Raw genomic sequence first — 17,213 nt, forward strand, 5'->3', positions numbered from 1 at the left:
CCGTTTCGGGGATAAACATTTATCACTGGTAACATTTGAGTAGGATCACACTATTCACTTTTCCCGTACAATTAACCTTTACAAGTAACCGTGTTAACACTATCATTTTGTTCCATGAGACGTACGTTATGATGGTTGTACATTAAAGCGCAATAACAATATACAAATTTAATTATTTAAAAAACGTTTAATAGTACGTCATATTATATTAAACTGTAACGATGTATGAATTGGGTCAGTGGTGGAAAAAACCAATTCAATATTTTCATATTGTGTACATTTTTTTTTTATTTGATATTCAACTTTTTACATGAGAGTAGAGATTGTTTACAAATATGTACGTACGGAAAAATATAAATAGTAATATAATACTGTTAGTTACACTTCCAATAACGATTTTGGACATTCCATATGCATGACTAGGACACATATAGGTACATATATATATATATTAAAATGTAAGTTTTAATCATTTTTGTTGGAAATTGTCAAAAAACAACACAGTAAAACAAAAAGTATTTAGCTATATTTCATAGTTCAAATATTCAAACAAAATTTATTTTTAGTGTTTATTTATTTCTTTTAGGGGAACTCGTCGCACGAGAATGGCGTTTGAAACGAACGAATCAGGCGAGGGCTGCAGTGAAAACAAACGTTGAAATAAATTGTCGTGGAGAACTATTTCAATCAAAAATGTTTAACAGAAATTTGATTATTGTTGCTTTGATTTTTCTGTATGGCGATCTAGACGTAAACTGTAAGTAAAGCAAACTATTTTTTGTAATTATTTTATGAACAGTAATTTTAATTTGCACGATCATAGTACTGAAATAGTTTTGGAGTTAATTTTTGGTATTGATAAAAGCGTATTTAGTTTTAAATGTTTAAACTAAAAATCAACTAATATTTTGTGAAATTAATAGGGGATGTGTTATTTTGGTAGGAACGTTTTACTGAAATCTTTCTCAAGTTTTTTTAAAAATCTGAATTATTTTTTGAAAAAAATGTATATAACCGTTTGTAAAATATTAATTTATGTCCACCTTGTATTTATATTTAAAAACAAAAATTTCGTTTTAGAAAAAGTTAATATTATATACTATTATTGAGTATGAAATGTACTTTAGAATTACAAATTCAAATAGTTATAAGTGACTGTCAAAACCAAAAATATTTTATTTTTCACTTTATTTAGAAGTAAAAAATAATAATGTGATATCTATAGTTGTCAGTATATCAGTAGACTGGTGGGGCTAAGGCACAAATACTTAGTGTGGTTGATTGTAGTTTGGCGATTACAAATTCTTGGTTCTATTAGTTAAAATTTATTTACAGTTTTACTTTGAACTAAAATGTTTTACACGTCATCAAACGCCAAGTTTCGACAAGAATTTATACTTTTATAGTTTTACCTATTCAAATATTATACATATTATATTGCAATTCGTTTAATATCAAAATTTTCTAAAAAAAAGGTTTAGTTTTGAAGTGATGAAAGGTATAAGTCCAGTGAACAATGGCCAATATAATCCATAAAATAGTTCAGAAATATGTGGCACTAGATTATAACACATATAAACATCATGTCTGTATAATTCTTTTGAAAATATTTATCTCTGTAAAAATTCAAAAATATACGTTACACTGCACATATTCTGTTAAAATTAATTATTTTTAATAATTGCTTAGTAACTTTGGAATTCAAGTTATTTGTGATTTTATTTTCAATTTCATAGACTCAAATTTATAATATAAATAAATTACATTATAATAATATGGGAGTAATAATTACTTATAAATTATAATTATTTTTATTTAATTTTATATTACAGTAGTTAATCAAAAAAAAAAATTGACCATTCTTATAAAACGTTTAATACCCTAGTTAAAGAAGTTCAAATATATTTCGCAGTGTAAATTTCTATAAAACTATGTCTCACTTCTCGATTCACTTTTTAAGTGTTTTCATTGATAGAAAGTTATGAGTATAAAATTGTATGGAAATAAATATTAAATGGTTCGCAAAAGCATGGATGACTGATTTATCAGCAATTGATATTTTCTTAAATTTTTATACACTTTAAACTTTTATAGACGTTTGTCGTCTTTGTTATATCTGGTTTGAAGTTTCGTGGTCAAAGAGAGTTTCGATTAAAATGCCATGTTAAAACTTTTTAATTAGTCAAAAGATCGGACCATTTTGTCAATATTTTATTTTTTACATAATTCATATAAAATCTAAAAGGTGTGACGAGAACCTGAATAAAACAAAAATAATTAAAAATATTAAAAATATTTATATTCACAGTAAATAATATAAACATACATCAATAGTAAAACTGTAGTTCATTGCATTAATACGTGGCACACATTCTGCGTTGGTGTACTATATTTACGCAGAGTAACACTCATATTAATAACATAATATTAATAATGGTAGTAATAATTTATATCGTCGGTGACACTGGTCAATATGGAATATGCAAAAAAAAATGATCTAACTTTCAGAAATAATATCTTGAAAAAATCTATATTATGTAGTAACAACACGGTTGTTACTAAAAAAATTCCATTTTTACTGCATTATACAGGGTTTTTTAATGGACGGCTCAGAAAACTAGAAACGAAACATTTTTCTATGCTAGTTGACCAACAATAATCATAGAACGTTGCACATTGAGTATCTCATGAGGTCATACATCATATTGTTACAGTACTGTGTTGGCCGATAGTTATTTATTTGTTTCGTTTTTAATTTAAACGGTCTATCCATAACGTTTATAATACCACAATATGAATAAAATAGATTTCCCCCAACCTAAATTAAAAAAAGGTATTTTAGATTTAAATTTTTAGATAATATTTGTAACGCCGTTAACACATCTTATTTAAAAAAGAAAACCATCATTCATTATACATTCGTTATACAATAGATGTATTGTTTTGTTGGTTCTTTTCTAAGAAAAAAGTATATACAAGAAAATATGAAATAAAATAAATCCTAGTACTTTAATACATACTCAGTGTTCTATACAGGCATATTGGATTCGGAGAATAAGCACTTTCCAACTGAACATTTTAATACGAATAAATATGGATTAAATACATAGTGCTTAACGTGTATTAAAAATACTCAGGTAAAGTTAATAATAAATATAGGTGAATAGAATGTACACAGGTATTTTTTTAAACATATATTTATAGTATACAAATCGTTCAACACCTAATAAAATCGGTAACAATTCTATGTTCATCATTGCGTTACAAGATGGTAAAAAACGTGATCTAAGTATATTTAGTTGTTTGTGTACCTATATATTCAGTCTATCGATGTCTAATATTGACATAAGTGAAGAATAGATTTTAGGAAGACCAAAATTATGTGGGTATTAATTTCAGTAGGTAATTGATAATAATTGTAAATTCGATTTTTCAAATCTCGTGTGTTTTTAATTGTTTCAAATTCAAGCGAGTTTGTTTTTAATTATAAATACGAGCGAATAGTTGATTCAATTATTAATATACATATTTTTAATTTTATTAATTTAATAATACTCTTTGCTCATTATATTATACGTAGTCAGATTATTATTAGGTACATATGTCAGAAACTCACGTATTATTGTGTTTCATAAGTAAATCAATATTGTGTATTTTTAGCTGTAGCCCAAATAAAAAGTTATGCAATTTAAGGCAATGTATTATTTAATTTAATTTCTATTTTTATTCAGTCCATTGAAATTGTACGTTATTAAACTTTAGATTTTATTACCAACATGTTATACCGTTGAAAATATTGAGTGTAAATACGGTAAGACGGTACTGGTGAAGTCGGGATGATTATTAAAGTCAAGAGTCCTCGCGCATGCATCCAGTCAACTTCTTTACCAAGTTAATTTCATTTTGAGAATGTGTCCTCTTCCCTAACCCATATCACTTTTGAGCAGTATTATATTCAAATCCAGTTGCGTCTTTTTCTTATTATGTTTTTTTATTGTGCTTACCCATTCATCGTGTCGTCATCATAATAACAATTGTGTGTTGGAGAAATTCGAGGTTTCCATGTGGTACGAAATTCAAACGAACTTATTTTATATTTCATACATTATAATATATTATATCCGGAGATTGTATTACACACGTATACGTGCACATGTAGAGAAACGGTGAATGCTTCAAACCGGAAAAAAAACAGACCATGTTTTTAGACTGCAAAACGAAAAAAGTATACAAAAGTCAATTCATAAATATCTATTTTGTTTCGAGCAACATTTTGAAAATGTGTGTTGGTAAAGGTTTTTTTTAATTATAAGTAAGTACGCGATGACGAGTTTTTTGTTTGGGTTAATCGACTGTTCAAATGTATAATACATAATGATAATATATTAGTGCGACGAATAACTTAATGCCGACTAAATATTATCGTCATTAAAAAAATACCCAGATACAATGTTATTATGCATGGTCATGCCTACGTCGTATTTAAAATATAATATTTAATTGCACTAGGTGTGTAATATTTCAATACACCTATAAATAAAGTTTAATTCGGTTTTAGATTACAAGTGAAGTGATTACCGATTAGTTAGGACAATGTATTGATTTTACAATGATGTGTTATTTATTTGTTTTTTTTGTCAACCATCATGTTTTGAAACAGAAATTCGCGTTTGGATCGATTTATTTTATCTCGCCTTAACTTTTTTTCGCTTATTATGTAACAATACACATAATAATGCGGATGCGATTTTAAATAATTTCACGACAATCCAATGGCGTGTGTTTTCGCATTATTGCGTTATAGTTGTGAGCTGCTTGCGATTATCGCGGTATTATAACGATAAATAGATATCACATCATGTTTGTCGACTTCGGACGGATCGTCGACGAACATTTACGTTTTGCAACCGCGGTATGCGCGTCGTATACCGCCGTGTACCCAACGGTATATGGTATATTTTCGAACCCGACCCTTGTATGGTACATACCTACCATTGTACGGTACACCGCGCACGTTACACAATAACATCAAAGTGCGCCGTAATAAGTAGTAGGTGACTATATTCATACGCTCAGAGGGGAACCGCGGGAAAATAGTACACAACTATGTGTCATGGCGCACACCTAAACGACTGTGCAGCCCACGACGCGCTTTTATATTAACAGGATCCGAATTCGTTGGGATGTGCAAAACGTTTTATCGACGATAAACAGCCGAAAACGCATTGTGTTTTGCGCACGGTTTATCAACGACACGCACATGATGTATAATACGGTTACTCGCATTGTAATATTATATTGTTATATTGTCATAATACCTTTTTGGCGGTGCGTGACGATTGTTTCGTTAAAACATTTGCGGCGCCCATTTCATATACAGGTATGTGCATGTACGCACGTTATTTCGTATCGTTACACACGGTCGGCTACGTTTTCCGATGTCTCCTATGCCTACAACCCGTTCTAACAGGATTTAACTTTGGCGATGGCAATTTTATCGCGACGGAGCGGCGAGTGGAATGTTTTGGGCGCTAAACGTCGCGAGTCTTCGCGGTGAAAACCTCGGGAAATTTCACACACTTGGGCATACCGTACTCACTACTCGAGCGACGATACGCGAACGTCTGTGCGTTTCCGAGTCGGCGAATCATCGTAGACCCCCCCCAAACAGCCTGTTTCTTCAAATTGGATAACACGTACGGTATACTGCTGTCGAATCACAACTGACTGGCACACAACGTGAATCCGGCTTTGATCGACAGAATGTATCTAATAATAGTCGTATTGTATTACGTACATTTTTTACTGGAAAATAGCAAAACTCAGACATTCGAATAATACCACAATACTTTTTTACTATTATATTTTTTTAACAAGGTATCCTCAAAAGAGTATAAAAGCACCTATTGCTTTTTTACATTTCCACTTTTAACAATTTCGACTACATCGTTATCGTCTAAGTAATGATGATTATTACTATTGTTTTTTTTTTTTTTAATTCTTGGATATTAAAACGATTTTTTTCCTCTTTTCAACGCTCGTAATACTTAAATATTAATACCTACGAGCTGAAACGTTAAACTTAAAAAAGCATTAGGTATGGTTCAATTATTCATAAAAATTCAACTCGTGTATACAATTATTTTACATTCCTTAACCTGTTTCTATACAGTTTTAATATTTTTTGTCGTCTGCTATAGACAATTGTACCATTTTTACTTCTTCGATCCGACGTATTTATAAGTAATACAGTAGAATATTTTCGAAAACTTCATTGGAATTGTCATTATTAATAATTTCACTAATTGAAACGCCAACGAAGCTTAAGACGTTAATCAAATCAAAAGGCATGCCTGGAACCACGGTTAAAATATTTAAAGCTGATCAAGACGATGATTATTCATTATTATTTACTTTATAATTTTGTCGCGTACTTTTTCCCCTCGTTTTTTGGTCATTTTCTTGTTTTACATAATAATAATTTAAGGAAAGAAAAAAATTGGGTTTTGAGTTTAACAGTATGTCTATGACGAAGATTTTTCGTAAGCGATTTACATAATCCTTACGATAAGTATAATCCTTCATTAACTATTCCCATCATTGTGTCTCAAAGGGTAGTAATGGAAACAAAATGATAAATTTAATATTTACATATTTTTTATCCATATAGATTCTTCGAGCCACACATCTATTTCAGTGATTTTTGTATCTACAAATAACTAACATAATCTAACTACATCACTATTTATAGTTATTTCAATTTTATCTTTAAATATGTCATTGTGCAAATATAGATTTACAAAAATATGAAAAATCATCTACATAATATTTTAACAGGAGATTCCTAGGTACTAGTAAGTGAGAAAGATAGTCTTCGTCTTAAATACATCCAGTATATCTATGTCAATAATTCGATGAATATATTATGTACAACGTAGTTACGGGAACGAGCCAAGACGTCAAACGTACTACAGTGGCATTTTATATTTGCGATATAAAAACGGTTTTTTTAATTTTTTTATTATTTTGAAAAATAAATTACTTTAAAATGGTTTTCGATTTTAATTGCGTTTAATGAGGTATTTATATATATTAATGTTTAATTAAGTAAGTCATTATCAGAATACATAAGTATTTATATTCAGTATTTTTTAAAGGGTTTATCAGGATCATGTTTATTCAAATGAAATTTCCTATACTGTATACATATGGAGTTTAAGAATTATTGTTATATTTTACCAAATAATAATTGTGTATAATAATGACTATAAGTCGGTCATCCATTTAAATAATATACGTCTTAAAATAAGTGTAAAAAGTAAATACAATGTTATTCAAAATTAATCACCCGATGTTTTGCACTTGGGTTCCTAGGTTACTGGTTCTCACACCACGTGTCTACTTATTTTGGGATTATTTTAAAGATACGTACTACGCATCAAGTTTAGAGAAATTAAAAAATTAGAGGAATAAATTATTACAATGGATATGCATGGAATGAAATGTGTCCCGGCTAGACGTTGTTTGTGTGACAAAGGCGCTTACATAGAACTTTTGTGGATACCATCAAAATACATTTGAAATATTATTATTTTTTTAAACTCTAAAAGTCTAAACTTAAAAAGCAAAAATATACAAGCATTTCAAATGTAATAAATCATTTTAAACAGCCCAGTAGGTATAACAATTGAACTCATAAATACTGTATTAAGTACATGATAGTTATTGGTAGTAGACACCTACCTAGAGAAATAAAGTACCTAAAATATTTTAAGAGTCTCACAGAGTCAGACAGGGCTTAGAAACTTTTTGAAATATAATATTTTTATCATCCTTTATTTGTTGTTTTATTACAACGCAATCGTTGCTTCTACCAGTCTACACTAAGAGGATATATTTAATCCGATTTAATTTTCGTATACTGAGTATCAGCCGCACTATGATAAATTATCACAATCATGATAAATAAATAATAAATATCTGTATTGATATGTTAAATAAATGTATTATTTAACTTCTTCTGTAGTGGATTTTTATTAATATTTAAACACAAAGATAAAATGTATTCGAAAGTTGATATAGAATCAAGTATCTACGTTGAACAGACAGCTTACTTTTAGAACACAATCAGAGTTAAGTTATTAAGATAGATGTAACAATGTGTACAATGAGATTAACCTGTAAACTGACTGCATCAAAAGTTTTTAATAGGTAGTCTCAATTAGAGTTTAATTGAATCGTTTAAGTTTAATTAGCGGGGCTTACAATCAGCCACCGCATAATTTTAATATGAACAATTTATTTCTAACTTTTTAAAAGTCTGTATAAGATTATAAAATATATTTTTACAGTATTTTCGTCACAATAACTAAAATATAAAAATGAGATAATCATTTTAAGTTAAACAAAATAAATACTTACAAACCCACTTAATTCACAAGGTAATTCGTCGTATATCTATGACAAATTGTGATTGTTATCTATAAATAGGAGTAGAGAACATTTGTTTTTAAATAATTATTTTAATTTAAGTATAATTTATCGATTTCAAATTTGTAACATTTCTCTAAAAAATTAACATGATGTGCATTATATGTTAACTAATAATTTGTATTATGCAAAAATATATTTAATAATAATATCGTTTTTATATGGGTTAATATTTTTTTTGAACCGTTTTTCGAATCATAAATATTATTTTCACATTTTCTTTCCAAAGGTCTATTAGCTAGCTAGTCCCAAAAGCTAGGTTTTTTGCTACTTTGCATGGTATACAATTATTTTAAAAACAACGGAAAACAACATATCGCGTTTCTTCTGCGTGCTACCATCAAGTATTGCCGTTTATTGCAAAATATTTTGGTCAGAAGATAACTCCTCCGACCGTTATTATAGACACTCCCGGACCCCGAGGACAATATGATTATTATATTATTATAGTCTCCGGTAGAGCCAGATAAGACATTCGTCATTACACTGGCGGTCGAAACGTCACGGGACTGCCCTTATCAGCGGGCGTCCGGCGGAAGTCATCTCTCTCGGATGTATTATGCTGTGCTACATATCCTAACAAACGGCCGTCCGCCGACGCAAATTCGTGTGCACTTTGTGCATCGGTGTGTGTTTGCGTGCGTGTGTTTGCGTGCGTGTGCGCGCGCGTGTGTGCGCGTGTGTGCGCGTGTGTGCGTGTGTGTGTGGGTTTGTGGTGCACAGAAGTTTCATTGAATAATGAACGAATGCAAAGCAGACAGATAGTGCAGTCGTGTTTTGAATGCGGAGAGAGAGAGAGAGGGGAGGGGGGGCTAATCGGATTGGCTATATTGTCGTAGATGGCAATGCACAGCTATATAAGGTCGGGACTTAAATGCACCAGACGTGCCTTACCCGTTGAATGCATTTCGTTACACCACGTGTATTATATAATATTGGACTCTGTTTTGATATCGATCTCTTCTGCAGCGTTTTGTCGCCGGCAAGTATTATCGTAATGGAATATCTAATTCGACCTATAAGTTTTTAACCGAATAAACACCTATTGCGAGTACAAATATACTCACACACAGTATAAGTAGGTAGGTAGTATATTATACAGCAAAATTACAGTTTTATTATTCGTCAGAAATTATTATGTGTGCATTTAATTCAGATTTTTTTTATATTTATATTTTTAATGACGTTTTCGTAGTTCTTGAATTGATTAATTTTACCTTAGTAATTTTTACTTTTATAGTTCTGTTTGATTTTGTTTTTGAAACAACAATCAATATTTTTATTTTAAATCAGAATTTAATTTACGAAATTCTTTTAAAATATTATTTATAACTTGATAAGACTTCTAGTGGGGGTTGTATCCCACTTGGGATACTCCTTACTACTCATTTGCATTAATATAGATTGGTATGTTATTAACTTATTACACTTCTAAATGGTTAAATCTAAGAGTATTAAAATGTAACAGTTAGTTGTTGCAGCGGTGATCAAAATATTTTTTCATTTCGTAAGATCATATTACGCTTCCGTATTTGGGGTCAGGAGGGACTTCTGTTTGAGGAAACTTGACCTATGAATTGAAAGAATCAATTTCGTGGCTTACCACTAGACCCACAAGAAACTGCGGAAAAAAATCGCCATTAGCTTATGTCGACCGGTGGTGTTAGCTTATGGCGACAACACCAGGATTTATACCACACACCTCTACCATGAACTCCTCACTCTCTTTTTGATTTGATATTGCCCCCCTACTTTTTATAGACCAGATATTTCGACTAGTGACTATCACTTTTTCACGACTTTCAAGAACTTTTTAGGTGGAAAACATTTTATAACGATGAAGAGTTGAATGAGACGGTTGTAAAATAGTTCAAGGAAGTTGAACGCGAGTTTATGCACACGCATACACAAGTTGATACCACTCTTAGAATAACAATGTAACAATCTCTGTAAATTTCACGAAAGTAAATTTATTTCGATGATAAAGTGTATTTGTTCATTGATGGATCTACATAAATATAAATCGGCAAATTTGTAATAATAATAATAATAATATAAATCATTCGGGAATTATAATAATAATAAAAAATAGTTTTAAATCTTTAAAATTAGAAGGTGTAAAATTCAAACATATTTTATTTTGTGTATCTCTAAAAAGCAAGCACCCGCAGAAGTGAATTCCATCTACGACTTTTTTAAATGATAATCTTACCGCTCAGAATTAATAGAGCCTCGTTGGATACCTGTGTAAAGATAAAAGGCTCGTTAAATGTATCCTCGTATATACGTTTATTGTAACATGGTAAAATTATAAATCTTCAAACGTTGACCATGAAAATCGAAGGTGCACCACAGTGGTTGAGCTCAGGTACAAGTATTGCTGCTGCGGTTCGCGGAGGACAAGTATATTCGACCACCGCACACGCGTTTTTTGTCCGCTTCCTTCTCCCACGCACTCACATCCGTCCACCCCAAGTATATATAATATAATGATTACACCACGGTACATTAACCCGCGCAAAGGCTAAAACATATTATATCCGGTGGCGGCGGGTAATTGCTTTGTTGCTTATATATCGCACGCGCTTTTTACATCAGAGTACTTGCCGGGGCGGCTTTGGATATCGCCTTTGTCGGAGTAAAGGTCCGTTTCGTATATATAAAAGAGGATAAAAGTCTTTGCCGAAGGTTATCAAGAACGGGACACGAGGGGCGGGGAGAGCAGCGAGTAACAGAGGGGTGGGCGAGAGAGAAGGGGGGGGGCGTGTGCGAGGGAACGGGTGCCGCCACAGCCGCTGCTGCCGAGAAAGCTGGTCGGTTGCTATTGCTTTTTAATCCATCGGGTAAATTGAATGGCGGGGGCCAGGCCGACAATAATGAATCCGAACTCGCGCCACGAACATCGCGATTGAAATTGTATTTGAGCACCAAACGAAATAATAATAATAATAATAATATCAAACCGACGTGCCGTGGACATGCACCTAGCACGTGGCCCGTGATATTCGTTATTTTTTTTTTTTTGTTAAAGGATTTGTTTTTGTTTTATTTGTGTTTTTTTTTTTTGTTCCTATGTAGCGGCGCCGACAATTTATACTGCGATGATAAGTACGCTGCAATGGCCGTCGAGCGTTTTTACGAGAGATAACAATAATAATAAGACAAAAAGTCTTGTTTAAAAACGATTATAATAACTGTAGAATTAACTTGTAAGCCCAGTGGATTATGGGGCTTTTAGGTTTTAATCGAAACAATGCAAAATAGAATTCCTTCGTTTCTGAAAGTTGTAACCGTTGTAACTCCATAATATTACATTTGCTTCTTTTCATTTTTTTTGTCTTACGTTTTAAAATCAAATAGACATAATAGGCACATAACTTGTGTCACATATTTGTAACTGCGTTATTGTTTGAGTGGAAGGTCATTTTTAACAACATATTATATTCTTGTATAATATACATTAAAGCAGTGTGGTATATTGGTGTATCAAGATCAATACTTCATTTTTATTCTTCAAGACAAAATGTCTAATAAAAATAATCATAATATTTCTACAGGTACGTTTGAATATTGATACTTGAGTCTTTTGTAGGTTTCTGCATGCAAATATATGGGGTGACAGACAATGGGCCGAATCGAATTAGCCAAAAACATTTATTCCGAATCCATGGAGCCGACAATCTTTTAACCGAAATAATTGTTAGTCGACACCGATATATATGGGCTGAATAAATAAAGAAACAAAATTAGAATCAACTTATTGATTGTGAAATAAGTAATATCTACATGTAATGTCAACAAAACAGATAGATATAGGTACTTTCATGCGTCATAGCTTTCAAAGATATGATTATGTAATACGATTTCAATATTCAAACTACAATAAATGTATTATTTAGGTATATAATTAAAAGTTACGTGTAAATCATACCATCTTTACTTGTTTGGTATTTTATGTTCAACTATTTTTAACTTTATTATAATGTATAACTAAAATTAAAATAAAACAAATTATTTACGAAAAAAAAAAATGTTAATCGTAAATCTGTTTCTAAAGTGAATATTAAATTACGATTCGTATAGAAATGCTATTGAATCATATAAAATAAAAAATTTCATTTTTATTATAACTTACACAATATATATATAGATGTATATTATCTTTGTAAAAAATTTTTAAATAAAAATTATAAGAAACTGTGGACATTAAATTAATTTTAGTCAATCGCAAAATGTAACAATTAATTAACTATTATCCTATGTATTATTATTCAGCCTATAATAATTTATGTCCTTCATCATGTCGGCTATATGAAATTCAGCTAAATAGTAGTAAATAGAACTGACTATCTTGGGTATTCAGCCCAGTCGACAAAACCAGAGTCAAGAAGCATTATACCATCCTACCCAAGTTACTATTGTGTTTTAAAAATTAACAATTCTAGGTGATATTTTACTATTGAAATGTTTACGAATGTTTTATTCAATGACAACGTTTAATTACCTATGGTTCTGTATTAACTGTCGAGCTATTATAGTTTTTTACTAAAAGCTAATTAAAAAAAAAAAATTACCTATGATTTTGAGTTCGACACATGTCGTTTATTATTTTATTATTTTATTTACAAACAACTTTTTTTTTGTATTCATTTAGATGTTAAATGTTTACGAAAAATGTACTTATATTTAATCAGTATTTGATTGATATTTTATTAAACCTGAGTTATAATGGCACGTTAGAAGCGTTTTAACATTACAGTTACTATATTAAAACAAATATTAATAACAAACAATAATATGATTATCATAAAATTATACACAATTTGGACAAATTTTATTTGAATATTGCAACTAAAATAATATGCTTTGTTTATAATTATGTTTTGCAATATAATATTACTTACTATTGAACTTAATATATAGTGCCATTTACTGAAAGTAAAAAACATGTATTTATAAATACAATTCTCAACCAAGTTGCATTTTTACATATGTTTTTTTTGATCAGTAAATTAGGATTACTGCATTATTATGATATATGATTCTATTAACGTACCTATTTAAAACTTAAAATAAATTATTCAGTTTTAAAATGATTATCACTAGAATATAAATAAACGATTAGGTACGCAAGTTGTGTGTCATTTATCCGACTTCAATCAAGCTAGAGTCATGAATACAGTCAAGCAGGAATACTGTCTAGTAAAGTTAATTTTGTCAACCTCACAAACACCATTGCAGGCACATTTAGAGGGATTATTGGTAAACCTCACCCACCCCTGGAATGTTTTACTAATACAACATAACTTTAAATTTTTGATTTTACAATGATAATTATTTATAATCTTATGTCTCTGTCCCCTTTTCACCACAGCACATTTTGTGTACGAGCCAGACTGTTGTACAGAATATCATGTATATTACTTTATAAGTGTTGAATCATTTATTCATTCCGCATCTCATTCAATTTATTTCTCAGAAAATTTGGCTTATATTTAATCTTAAAACAAAGTTACATCTTTATAAGCACCGCAGACAAGTCGTGTGTGCGATGATTCGATAAACCTTACATCACGCCGGTAGCCTATTTGACCAAATTCCTATTTTTCTCCTACACATAACATCATGTTGAATTCACTCGTTTCAATTCGTTTTGCGTTTTATTGTATTTTTATTTTATTTTTTTAACTCTGAGATTTATGTATAGATACCAACTGACGCATGATATTTAAATCCGAAAAAGTGTTGTTGTAAAGCTGCAGTTCTGGAGGGTGAGAAAAAAAAGAGTACCGTGAGAATGAGATTTTCAATACCGAAATGTATATTTGAATCGCGCACGCGCGTTTGTGCACTTGTGTGTGTGTGTGCATATGTTCCGGCAATACGGATTTAGACGTTGTAATGGATTCTTCAACTTAGAAAGCCACAAAAGAAGCCATTAGCCCGATTCAATTCTGAAAATTTCGTGCGTATTGTAAGAACTTACACAATATGTTAAATTTATCAAAGAATATATTGACGAAAAAAAGTTTACTTTTAGGCTTGAAAAAGTATAGAAGTATAATATGACTTATAAAGGAATTTATCAATAGTTGCATTGTGATACTCGAGTGTATAATAGTATGTATGTGCATTATCTACTTAGCCAGAGTTGAAACCATATGAGGAATGTCAAAAATGTTTTATTTATTCATTTAATTCTGCAAAGAATTTCACATGCACACAGAAATACAAACGCGTATATAAGGAATTCGTATCATTATACTAGGTCATTTAAATAAACCTAAATTCACAAAAAATACAATTTAATATAATATAGCGACCAGCCGTGATGTTAAAACAAAATAAATAAAACTCTTGACTGTTAGAAGGTACTCTTTTGTAATAAATATTTAATTACCATTTAGCATTTTCTCGAATAACTTACTAAAATATTAATACCTATGGGCAGCGGTTTGTAATATTTTTATTGTTATGTATACTTGTAATTAAGTGTGGTAATTGAATGAATTGGTGCAATATTTTATACTTGATCATTGTTTTTAAAGGAAGTACCTATTTCATTGATTATGGTCAGATTTTTGACTTATGGTAACATACTGCAAGTATCAAAAATTAATTTTAGAGTCAAAAGTTTAAATGTTTCTCAACTGATAATATTTACGGGGAAAGTTATTGCTTCACAGAGAAAATGTAAATAATATACAATTTTACGGCACAGTTTTGGCGGAAAAACCAAATTAACCGTTGCTTTAACTTAACACAGTGGTCCTACAATCGTGTTATATTATATTATAATATTGTTATTCCACGTCCAAATTTTACGAAGGGTATTCGCATAGTATATGTCCTGACGTCATCCGATCTCTCATAATACTATTATGTTGTCCCGAATAAATTTGATTAGAATAATAATTACTATTATCGTTGAAATTATTATTTATATTATTATTATTATTATTATTATTATTAATAATAATCCTCTCCCATACGTCTGCACTATCCACTTTTCGGGGCGGAAATGAGAATTCCGACGAAAGAAATAATAAAAAAAAAAATGATTGATGCATTTAAAAACTTCTGGATAATCCGAGATAAGAGACCCTCGCCGTTGTTGTAGCGGCTTCGGTTGTACCGATAGTATAGTGGTAATGGTTGAGCACGGCTGTCGAAAACCTCATCCTGTTCATCCTGCCCACTCTGCCGGCCGACTGTAGCAGGTATATTCCTCTCGTCCACCACTGAGTGTTTCGCTAGCCGTGAAGCGAGAAAAATCTCCGAACGCCTACAATCAAGACCCAATCAGCCGAAAGCCGATATTATTATTATTTTATCTCCCTCCTTTTTATACGGAAAAATATTACAATGAACAATAATAATAATAGTAATAATAATAATAGTAATAATAATAATAATAATAACGATAATAACGATAATAACAGATATTGTGTAAAGGTGGATGTGCCGGCTACGGTCTCCGGTGAAAAAGTGCGTTCCTCTCACCGAGGGTAGTCGCTCCCCCCCCCCTACCCGTGTGCTATTCAAAAGCCACTTAATACATTTCGTACTCTCCACGAACGCAGTACACCGCATTGTTGGTCAGTGTAATCCGTTTTTACCGGTAAAAACCATTTTGAATAATATGTTTTCGATAGGTCAATATGTTTTGAAATAAGTTTCCGACATCTGAACTCAACAGGATGAAGAAAAATAATATTGTTTAAGCAATTATTTTATTCTACCGCCTCGTTCGCAATTAATTTCACAGTATCATTCTTTATTTGTTTATGGTTTGATCATTAAACTGTCTGCCTACATACGTACACACGTATGATCACTAAAATATAATTGAACTTAATTGAGCTGTCAACGATACTTTATTTATTAGTAGGCTCGTTTATTGAAACACAAGCTATTTGGTACTAATGTATCAGCAAGGGGCCAATTATAGTGATTCACTTAGTATAGTACCGTATTATTGGGTATCAATAAAAAAAGTTATTATGTTTTAGTTTTTCATAATATTCTTTAATGAAATAGCGTCAATCTTAAATTGATTTATTTTATCAATTACTTAAAGGTGGGTCACGTAATAACTATAATCGTGTTTAGGAAAAAGAAAATGTTAAAAAATATAATATTTATGTTTGTTAAGATATTTAAGAAAAAAAAAATTTTTCAGAACAAAAATTAAACGACAGCACTACACAACACAATACTATCGTTGTATACCTATACAACTACATATTATATAAGAAATAAACAAACAAAAATTAAATGTTAATACAATACATTAAGATAATAATATAAAGACACTTGATACTGTTTTGTCCACTCAACTTTTATTTATCGAAAGAGCTCGTTTATCTGCTCGCATTGTTTTCAGTTGAAAAATGCTTATAACAATATTCCATTTTCATCGGTAAGCCGTTCATTTGAATAGCAACGGTGCTCTTGTATGTTTCATAACGACGCACGATATAACGTTAATAATATCAATTGATTGGTTTGTATAATGGTTTTTGCTTATGAATATTACAATCCCGTTGCAGGTAAGCTGAAATTGTATTGTGAAAAATGTTGAATAATACCCGAGGGACCAACAAGTGTAATTTGTGAACTTATGCGAGGGAAAACAGAAATGGTATTAATATTTTAACCTCTCCTGTTGTATATGATAATGTCACAAGCAAATACTCCGACAGAATAAACAAAACCACTAG

General features: G+C 30.6%; 1 protein-coding gene across 2 annotated transcripts in view; it reads left to right on the forward strand.

Annotated features, from left to right (window-relative positions):
* LOC111026532 (lachesin-like) overlaps nucleotides 1-17,213 on the forward strand; it is a 140,872-nt gene that overhangs the window by 55,402 nt on the left and 68,257 nt on the right. For both annotated transcript variants that reach the window (XM_022304634.1, XM_022304635.1), the window contains one exon: nucleotides 587-757. In XM_022304634.1, the coding sequence (XP_022160326.1) occupies nucleotides 694-757 (64 nt within the window). In that variant the 5' untranslated portion in view covers nucleotides 587-693. The remainder of the gene's footprint in view (nucleotides 1-586; nucleotides 758-17,213) is intronic.

The sequence above is a fragment of the Myzus persicae genome, unplaced genomic scaffold, assembly GCF_001856785.1.
Source record: "Myzus persicae strain clone G006 unplaced genomic scaffold, MPER_G0061.0, whole genome shotgun sequence".
NCBI classification, from domain to species: domain Eukaryota; kingdom Metazoa; phylum Arthropoda; class Insecta; order Hemiptera; family Aphididae; genus Myzus; species Myzus persicae.